The sequence below is a fragment of the Cyanistes caeruleus genome, chromosome 16 (assembly GCF_971803275.1).
Source record: "Cyanistes caeruleus chromosome 16, bCyaCae1.hap1.1, whole genome shotgun sequence".
Classification (NCBI taxonomy): domain Eukaryota; kingdom Metazoa; phylum Chordata; class Aves; order Passeriformes; family Paridae; genus Cyanistes; species Cyanistes caeruleus.
Window position 1 is genome coordinate 2792800 of NC_141716.1, and position 10477 is coordinate 2803276.

At 47.0% G+C, this 10477-nt stretch overlaps 1 protein-coding gene across 1 annotated transcript in view; it reads right to left on the reverse strand.

The window, feature by feature from the left end:
• BMP7 (bone morphogenetic protein 7) overlaps positions 1-7781 on the reverse strand; it is a 41653-nt gene extending 33872 nt beyond the window's left edge. The window contains exon 1 of the mRNA XM_086852772.1: positions 7268-7781. Within this exon, the coding sequence (XP_086708898.1) occupies positions 7268-7781 (514 nt within the window). The remainder of the gene's footprint in view (positions 1-7267) is intronic.
• Positions 7782-10477: the final 2696 nt, after the last annotated feature.

Genomic DNA, 10477 nt, shown 5'->3' on the forward strand with positions numbered 1-10477 from the left:
GGGGATTATACCCATGATGGTTCCTCTGTTACCTGCTGGTAATCAGCTATATTTATGTATAAATAATGGGATTGTAGAACATACACCCAAATAAAGGGGGGCTCAGCAAACTTTGTGGTCCTCATCAATAAAACAAGCATTCCCAAAAGGGCTTTTTGAATTAGAATGGGTACAATCTTTGCTACCTGCAACCTTTCTTTGTAGCAAAGATTTCTACTGACAAAATCTTCAACACCAAAAAAATCTAGATGGCAGTTTATCTCCTGGCACAGTTCCACTAACTTCAGTGGAATCACTCCAGCACGGAATTTGGCCCCGCAGCCTCTACAAGGCGCTGTTTATTTGTACTATGATTCAGATATTTTGATACCAGGAATCTTTCAGCACTGAAGTTTCTCCATATGAAATATGTCTTGTATTAAGAAATATCAGTTTCACATTTTTGTCAAACATTATTTGCTAAATTCTGTTTGTTGCAAGGATGGGAATTCAGCTGTAGTTCAACAACAAGGATCGGGCTAATAATGATAAGCAGTGACTAATAGGAGCTGGTGCATGTTTTGATTGTTTGCAGCAAAGGAAACTTCCCTCAGAAACAATTTCAAGATTAGGAGAGAAAACTCTGTGAAGCTCTAGCAGAAACTACTGCCTGCTCATTATTTCAACACAGGGGCACTTCTTTGGCCCAGTTCTGCTCTCAGTGGTGCTCGTGTAAATCAAGAGGGACTTTATGGGAATTACTTTGGACGTGGAGTTGTATAAATGAGACCACGGGGCCAGCTTCAGTAGAAATTTGACAATTTACACCAATGAAGACCTAGCCAAGAATTTTCTCTTGGGTTTCCATTTTTCCAAACTTAAGCATGTGCAGAACTTTATCCATGTGATTAGTCCTTGTGTGTAGTCTCGTTTATTTCAAACAGTTGTGAGGGAAAATCTTTATCCTGAAAACAATTTAAACAGATCTCTCATTTCTTTAGAAGTGTCTTCTGTTTAGAGAAGAAATATACATATATAAAAAAAGCATATTTTATTTATATATAGTAATGGTATGTATTTTTGATGTATATATGTGGTTAATTCATAGAAGTACTTTGATGTAGGCCCTAGAGAGAAGGACTGGAAAAGGTTTAAAATATCATGGTCTCTTAATGCTGTATATCAACAGGTAGTCTCTTTATCTGGCATGCTATCAAAATTTGCTTACTTGTGTTCTTGCTCAGATGGCTTCATCCATCATTGCGACTTCTCACTGGTATTCATCCAGTTAGGACAATTTAGAGGCATAAAACTAAATGTGTTATCATTTTAACCACGAATTAACAGTTTCCATATAAATATTAGCATTTCCTCACTCGGTTCAAGGACAGCAGCCCTAATGGCACTAACCGTATATTTGATTTAAACTAATTAAAAACAGGGGCTGTTGCAATTTAATATATTGATTTTACCAGTGGGACTTAAATCTTTTATAATAAGTGTACACAGCTGCAGCACTCACCCACCGCCACTCTCAAGCCTAATCCCTGCATTCCTCCTGACAATAACATGACAGGATCCACACATCCCAGTATTAGCCTTAACCCCGCTGACACTGCCAGAATGTATTAAACTAAAACATCACAGTGTCCTATTTAAAAGGAGCCTGTCAACGGCTCTGACTGGGCTCTAATAGTTATAATCTTTTTTTTTAATTAATGTTTCCAACCACTTGTGTAACCTTCTCTCACACGTCTCTCCCTGCCGACCCGAAAACGTGTTTCAGGCTTATTTCCAGGGAATGTAGAGCCTGGTTTCGTGCTGCCTGTCCAGAGACCATTAAAGCTCCTTTTCAGGGGGAGTGCTGGGACACACACACACACACAGAGACCCACAGAGACACAGGCATGGCACAAGTGGGGGCACTGGGAGCAGGTCCTGCACGCTCCACTGGTGCCCAGCTCCTGCTGTCACAAGGCCTGGCCATCAAGGCTTGTCTCCTTCACAGCCCTTCAAGAGCTGCTGTGTTTTGGCTTCTAAACTGCAGCTCAGGAGGGGGATTCACCCCCCCAGGCCAGCCTGTGTGGGAACAGAGGAAAGAGCCTGTTCTGGGATAAATCTGCTGTGTGTGAGCCGATGGGGACAATTTCCAGGTGCTTTTTCCTTGTGTGAGGACATCTGTCCTTGGCTGCTCCTTCCTCTGCTACCAGCACACCCACATGGCAGAGGTAAATACCTCCTGTCCTGCTCTGCTGTTTTACACCTGGAAATTAGAAAATTCATGAAATTCTCTCTGGGATGGGTCTGTGCATTCAAAGAATACCTACTGATCACTTGCTGCATTGCAGTGTCCTTCATAACTTTACTTGGCTGCGAGCTTTCTGCCTTAGCCAGCGTTACACCACAAGTGCTGCACACATCCACACTGCACAAAACAATTATGGGATGTACCTGTTCAGGCTTGAGAGCTTCTAACAGCATTAGGTGGAAGAGAAGAAAAAAAGGAGATGAGGGTTTGGCCTAATGTATGGACAAACCATGTGATCGGGACCAGGCATCCAGGGCTAACTTTTAATCTGCTTTGTTTCAAGTGGGAAATATGTGAAGATCAAAAAAGTTCAAATCCAGGTCAAATATCCTCGAAAAATCTTTGATTTATATAAGCAGGAAAATGAGTTTTAAAAGAAGTGATTATGAAAGGGTTACTAAAAACACAGCTGTACGCGTACTCTTATATCTGAGGCTCTCCAAAGAAAAACTGTGTGACATCTATATTAACCTTTGGCTGTACACCAATGAAGGCCTGTAGCGAGCTGGAATGCAAGGCAGCCCCTTCCAAATTTTAACACAAGCCAGGTTACAGCTGCAAATGCCTGCAGCCCGTGCTCACTTTATAAAGTATTCCCCAAAGGAAATTTTTTAACTGTTATAGAATCTTTTTCTAATACCCTACAGTGTTAAAGCTTGTTATTAAAGGGCAAAGAGATGGTTCTCTATGCCAAACACTTGGCAACAAAAAGGATAGCCAGATGGTATGAAATAAAAGGAAACTTGGGGGCTCTTCAGCTTCTTGATTTATATTAACAAAAGCCACTTTCAAGTGCTCCTTCCAAGAATGACTAATTCCCCCCCCTCTTCTTTTTTGCCAGGATTAAACAATGTTGTTCATTTTATAATCAACCACGAGACAAATTAACAAATTGCGTATCACTTGTGCCGACTCTTTTAAAAATACTCTAAGCAAGCCTGTTTACCAAGGCAAGTTTACCGGCATAAGGACAACACAATTATTTTTAGAAGAGAAGGTCTAAGTCATCTAGAGGATGTTTACTCCTTAGCTGCTGTTTATAAACTTGAAATTAAACTTCTGCAGAAAATGCTTTGCATTTTTTTCAGTTCCTAAAATGGATCAGTTTGTTAACTGTATGGGACAGGATCTGAAATTAAATTCCAAATGCTAAAATTACAGTAATAAATTTTACAAAATTAGCTGGTAATTAACTGGCTAACTTAGACCACTGTGGCTAAATTCTCTTTTAATTTACATATAACTTCATTCTTGACACAACTCCATTTCCCCATTCATCTTAGCACAGGTGAAAGCTACGACAAAATGTAGCCTGTAAATTAACTGGTTATAAATCTAAATCTAATTAGTTGTCAGGATTTTACAGTAAGTAAAACTTTGCTTGGTACAAAGCTCTCTAATATCAGAGCACCTGTATTCTGGTTCCTCCCTACCAATACCCAGCATAAATTCTCTGGATTAAATAAATATACACTGTATCTCCATAGAAATCAATGTGTGGGGGTTTTTTGTTGGGGTTTTTAACTATGTAGCCCAGTCAATTTTGCAATGTAGCTTTTTAAAAAATATCATTCCCTCTAAAGTTGTTCAACTAGATGGATGCAGAATATGAATAAGGGAAAAAAAGTGCTTCCGTAGATTAGCATTTGGAAGCCTGTAATTATTGTTTTTTATTGACTGAAATTTCAAAGTATTATTTCTTTACTAGCTTTTACTTCCTCCATGCTAAAATGAAACTTTATTATGCTGTGACACTTCCTCATTGTGATGGCTCTGCTATAGTAATAAAAGCCTACCTGTGAAATGCAATGCTCACAGAGTATCTCTTACAAAAGTAGGACACAGTTTACTACAGTCTGCATTTGGGAATTCAGCTGTGCTTTAAAAGGGATCATTGTAGAAAGTCTCCAAAAAAAATCAGTTCTACAATAGATCTTCTAATTTTCCCTGAATGTCATAGAAAACTGTACGTCTCAAAGCAGGTGTTGTGTTTGATTATATACGGAGTGAGTGGCTGCTCTAATTCATTAAAACCTCCATAAACAGGCCTGCCTTTGTCCTATAAAGATGAAAGAGGAATGACTATAATGGGATGAAAGGTGTGCACAGCGATGAAGAAAGCTATTATAGATCTATGTCCTTTTTAAACTCGTCCTGGCATGCACTGTTGACAAGGGAACAAAACAGCACAGATAAACCTCCAAAATGTGCTTTGCTCAGAGTAATTCCACCTGTCCTTAAAACTATTGGGTTTTGCTTGTGCTCTCACTACTCCCTGACTATGCTGACAGCAATTAAATAAAATCATCATTTAGGATTTTGCATAAAGAACACTCTTGGATTTCTAAGCTGGCAACAAATTTCATCCTGGCAGGATGAAATGAATTAATATATCCATTGCAGGCATCCAACCACGGCAGGATGTCGATTATCGGGGGTTATGGCTTTTACAGGTGAAACCTGCTCCATACAAAGTTCTCATGTAGACACAGACATATTCAAAAATGTAACTTTTATTTCACATTTACGGATCGATTCCTCTCCCTTGTATTCGAAATAGTCGATGGCCTGACCATTAATTCTTTCTTATAACTCTTGCATGAGCTGACAGGGAGACTCTTCCTTACACTGTGGGACAGGAGCGCTGCAGTTTCACTGATGATTCAGTAAATTACTGCACCTGAGGAGCAGAGCTGAACTCCCTCCCATTATGTACTTACATGTTTCATAAGGTTCTCTCTACTGAAATGGAAAGCGAAGCGCAAATTTCGCTATTGTTACTTCAACATCTTTTGTCTTCTGTTCAGAACTCTCCTTGCTCTCAGTGCAGGACCCAAGAATTACGGAGAACAGCGTTAGCGAGGTCACCCTTATCTTTAAAGTCAAATATTTGACTGCCATTGGTACTTTTGACTGCCCAAATATTTGATTTTAAATGTATCATTGCTCATCGGCTCAAGTATCCAGCAGTGACTAGACAAACACTGTAATTCCAAATGGAAAGCACCAGCCCTCATAGAGCACAGCCCCCGGGCCAGATGTAATTCCGAGCTTCCCACTGTGAAGCTTATGGCAGTTAATAAGGAGGCGCAGCTCATGCAAACTAGAGCTCTCCCACAGCGTCCCGTGGCTCCTTATCATGCAAGAATTGTGCCGGGATGGCTACCGTGTCTAATAATTATTAACCTGTGTCACAGAGCCTTTCCAGCTGCTGATCTTTTTGAGCTGGTTAAAGTGCTGGGATTACAGAGGTGGTGCTTTAGGTGGTGATTCAATCTTTGCTGCCTCTGAAGCTCCATACAGTGGAAGTGTCCAGAACAGTGACATCCATAAAGGTGTTAATGGATTTACTGGAGACGGGGGTTTGTAATTCCTGGCAGGTTATGTGCCAGAGGTGTGCTCCTCTCACACTTTGCCTTTCCCTTTGTTTGGGACAAGGTCTTGTTTTGGAAATACAATTCAGTTCTGCCTTGAACTTGCAGGCACCCAATCTGTACGTGTGTGGTTTAAGAGCCGCACATGACGAGGTCTAAAAACGGATAGAGCGAGCCAGGTCTGTAATTACATATTTAAAATAGAATGCACACCCTGACAATGTTTTACTCAAATCCGGCCAAGTCAGTCCACACGGGTGTGCAATCTACAGCGAGCAAATAGAAATGAGATTGGGCCGTGGCATCCAATTAGAGAGGCCTAGTGAGGCGCATACAAAGCGTGCCAACTCTCCTATCGTTTGCATAAACCCATCCACATGTGCTTGCGAAAAGAAGCGAGTTAGCGGCATAAACCGGGGTCAACAGGAAAAGCTGCAGGAGTAAATAAGGATTTACTGTGGAATCCCTCCCAAGCCATTAGGAAAACATGTGCGAGCAGCTCAGCCCCTTCGGCCGAGGGAGCGCGGCGCTGGGATGCCGCAGGAACCATCCCAACCATCCGCCCCCGCATCCCCGCATCCCGCACACCGCATCCTGCATCCCGCACACCGCATCCTGCATCCCGCACACCGCATCCTGCATCCCGCACACCGCATCCCGCATCCTGCATCCCGCACACCGCATCCCGCACACCGCATCCTGCATCCTGCACACCGCACCCTGCATCCCGCACACCGCATCCCGCACACCGCATCCCGCACACCGCATCCTGCATCCCGCACACCGCATCCCGCATCCCGCACACCGCATCCTGCATCCTGCACACCGCATCCTGCATCCCGCACACCGCATCCCGCATCCCGCATCCCGCATCCTGCATCCCGCACACCGCATCCCGCACACCGCATCCTGCATCCTGCACACCGCATCCTGCATCCTGCACACCGCATCCTGCATCCTGCATCCCGCACACCGCATCCCGCATCCTGCATCCCGCACACCGCATCCTGCATCCCGCACACCGCATCCCGCATCCCGCATCCCCCACACCGCATCCCGCATCCTGCATCCCGCACACCGCATCCCGCACACCGCATCCTGCATCCCGCACACCGCATCCCGCACACCGCATCCTGCATCCCTGCATCCCGCACACCGCATCCCGGCACCGGGAGCCGTGCCCTGCTCCTGCCCGGCTTTTCTTCCTCGGCGGTGTGGGATGTGCGGCAGACACTAATCGTCCTGTTTAACTCCTACCTGCAAATCCCATTTCTGACGTGCAGCAACTACCAAAGGGAGAAGAAGACAGAGACCTCGGTGCGTGCGGAGCGTGGGGAGAGCTCGTGGCTGTCCAAATGCTGCCACGGGAAGTCAGAGCCCCCTCCGCGTCCATGCCACTCTATTACCGCCTGGCAAAGCAGCCCTCCCGAGGGTCGCTACCTGCCCTTCCTTGCCCAGGTGGGCTGTCACCCACCTGAGCCGCTGGGAAATAGCTCCCAGCCGGTGCCACCTGCGCCACCAGCCCCCGTCCTCCCGTCGGTGGGCACTTCCAGCCTCCCCCCGGTACGGTTCCCTGCCCGGTTGCCCCGCCGAGACCGGCACTCACCCAAGTTGACGAAGCTCATGACCATGTCAGCCTCGGTGAGGAAGTTGCTGTCCTGCAGGCTGGCCAGAGGCGGCCCCTGGGTGCTGAAGATGGGCTTGTAGGGGTAAGAGAAACCCTCGCCGTCCTCGGCGGCGGCCCCCGCCGCCCCCTCCTCCACGGACATGGCATTGTAGAGGTCCAGCATGAACATGGGGGCCGAGTTGTGCTTGCCGTGGAGGTGCGGCCGCGGGCGGTGCGGCAGGCCGAGGATGGAGAGGATCTCCCGCTGCATCTCGCGGCGCTCGGGGCCGCGCAGCCGCCGGTGGATGAAGCTGGAGTGCACCTCGTTGTCCACCGTGAAGTCGGCGAGCACGCAGCGCAGCCAGAGGGCGGGCGCGGCGGCGCCCAGCACCAGCAGCCAGGAGGCGGGCTGCCCTCGGCCCGCCACCGGCATCGCGGCGCGGCGGCGGCGGCTGCGGGGCGGCGCGGGGGGCGCGGGGCTGCCCCGCCGCGGGACGCGCCCCGCCACCGGCATGCGCGGGGGGCGCGGACGGACGGAGCGGCCCCCGCTCAGCCCCCGCGGAGACGCCGCAGCCCGCTCATCGGGGCCGATCAGCGGCACCGGCCCATGGACGGGGCGGCGGCGGCGGCGGCCCGAGGCGCTTCCCCCGGCAGCGGGAGCGGAGCGCTGCGGAGGAGCCGTGCGAGCGGCGCGGCTCGGCGGGGAGCGGCCGGAGGGTGTCTCTGGTGGGAGGAGCAGGCAGCAAAACCCAAGCGCTCTCTCTCGCTCGCCCGCTCCAAAGCGCTCGGGAGAGAAAATCCCTGGAACTGCCTCGAGGAGGGACGAGTGCTCAGGTTGCTTTTCAGGATGTTTGTGGAGGCTGCGGGCTCGGCGAGAGGCTGAGCCGGTCCCGAGCGCCTAAATTACCGCGAACGTCATTAAGGAGAAGACACCCCGGGAGGGAGGGCGGTTTATGAATAAGGAAGGGGCCCAAACTCCCACAGACTTTAGAGATGCGAGTACATCGGCTGTCTGCACAAGCACGCGTACACAATTTTTTTCCCCTGCCTACTCCTTTTTTTTTTTTTTTTTTTTAAGAAGTACACATTAGAAGAGAGTGTCCGTGACAAAACCGACTCCATTAAATAATTGAAAACGTGATGATTATATATTCACGTACATAGACACGTACGTATATCTCTGTGCACAGAGCCCCGGGTCACTTTTTCCAGCTGGCAGGGGGGAGAATTCATGGAGAAGCGTTAAAAATCCAGACAGGGAGATATTCTCTAAGAATGGTAACACCAGGAATATTTACTTGGAATGAAACCACGAACCTGTGCACACGGGTGCCCTTCCATTACCCTGCACCTTTGCTTTCCCATTTCCTTCTGCTCCTGGTACATGCCATTTCTGGGATACTGCCTTGAAATGGACTTCAGCTTCTTAAAGCAGGGACTTTTTTAACTCAGTGGGAGCAACATCTACAGTAATGGAGCCCCAGCCTCAATTAGCCCAGGCAGATGTCTGCTACAACATCTAATAATAAATAATAAACAGAAATTAATAACGATAATATCAGATGACAAATGTACACTAATGCTTCCCAAATCTTACTTGGAAAGAAGGGGAAGCCAGGATGGTCTGTTTGGGTCACTGAATCCAGCTTGAGGTAACCTCAGAAACCATACATATATCCATTAAGTTTATGCTGATATTAAGATTCATTCCTTGGGCAAAGGAGGAAGAAGAGGGTGGAGGATAAAGGAGGTCAGAGGTTTTGGGGGGTGTTTTTTTGATTGATTATTCATCTAATATTTTCTGACGAGCAATATCCAGTAGCATCCAGCACCAGATCCTGCAACTCTTTTGGAAATTAATATTTAGCACTTCTTTTAGTTTTTATGTTTCAAATCTTGGCGTTAACATCAGGTAGCCTGTCAAAAAACTGCTCGGGAATCATGAGGAATGATTTACTGTGTTTGTATGCATACATGTGCATCCCTTAATAACAGGGAAACTGAGGCATCACGTAGAAATGACTCACAGCACTATTAAATAGTGATGGAACCAACACTAAACCCTCAGCTCAGACCTAACACATGTTTAGGAAGGGCTCAAGCTCTGGGAGGATGGAGAGGGCAGGGAGGTTGTGGAGCTACATCCACCTTAGGTAACATGAGAGCACTTGCTACACTCCTGTAGCAATCCCCCCTGTAGCTGCATTCCCAGTGCTCCCCACTGATGGAAACACCAGAGCTGCTGAATTTTGGCTGCCCAGTTAAGATCAAACTCCCCAGCATCTTTTGTACTTCCTGAGGAGCAGCACTAACCGGCTCTTCACCACGCATATATTTGCCTAAATTTCTTCCTCGCCGAGGGTGTGGTTTTTAGATCAATTTAAGTTGATCTAAAGCCAGGCTCCCCCTGAGCAAAATCTTTGTTTCCTCATCCCACCCCAGCCTGGACCTTCAGCTGTCTAACCCCATCCCTCTCTAATGCTGGTACCAACACTTACACACAGGTCAGGAAGCTGAATCTTTATATTTTTTTTAACCTTTTGTGTATTTATTTATGCTGAAATAATTTTCTGCTGGATCAGCTTCTTATTCTGACTGACTCCATGCTGTGGTGGAACGAGGGAGGCCACAGGAATGCACAGCTGGGGGCAAGGAGAGGGTGTCTGGGTCGGGCTGCCTTGGGAAGGGCAGACAGATGATTTGGGATCTCTCTGCTCTCCCTTTCTGCTGCAGACAACTTGATTCTCTCCCTTTTCTGCTCCTTGTAGACTGTTTTTCCAGAGTTGTGAGTGCTGGCCTTTCATCATGCAGCAGTAGGACAAGGAGCCTTGCCTTTGGCATGGATATGAGATTAAAAAGTCTGCAAGGATGGAACAGTGGGCTGGAAAGCAGGTGTCTCTGCTGCCTAAATTACTTGTACTTGAATTGCTTGTAGCTCCCATTTAAAAACTGACTAAAGTTCAGGTCAGTGCTGTGTTCTGGAATGCTCTGAGAGAAAGAAAAGTGTGGGAGGTTTCTCTGCTCACTCATTAACACCTTAGGTAACTGCTCTTGGAGCTGTAGGTGCCATTGGAGAAAGAGCAGAGGACAAAAACTAAACCTTGAAAGCCTCGGTTTGACAAATTTCTTGAAAAAGTGATGTTTGAAGCTATTTCCTTCTTGTTTTGCCTGAGTGATCTGGGTTAGGCCACATTTAGCTATATTCTGATT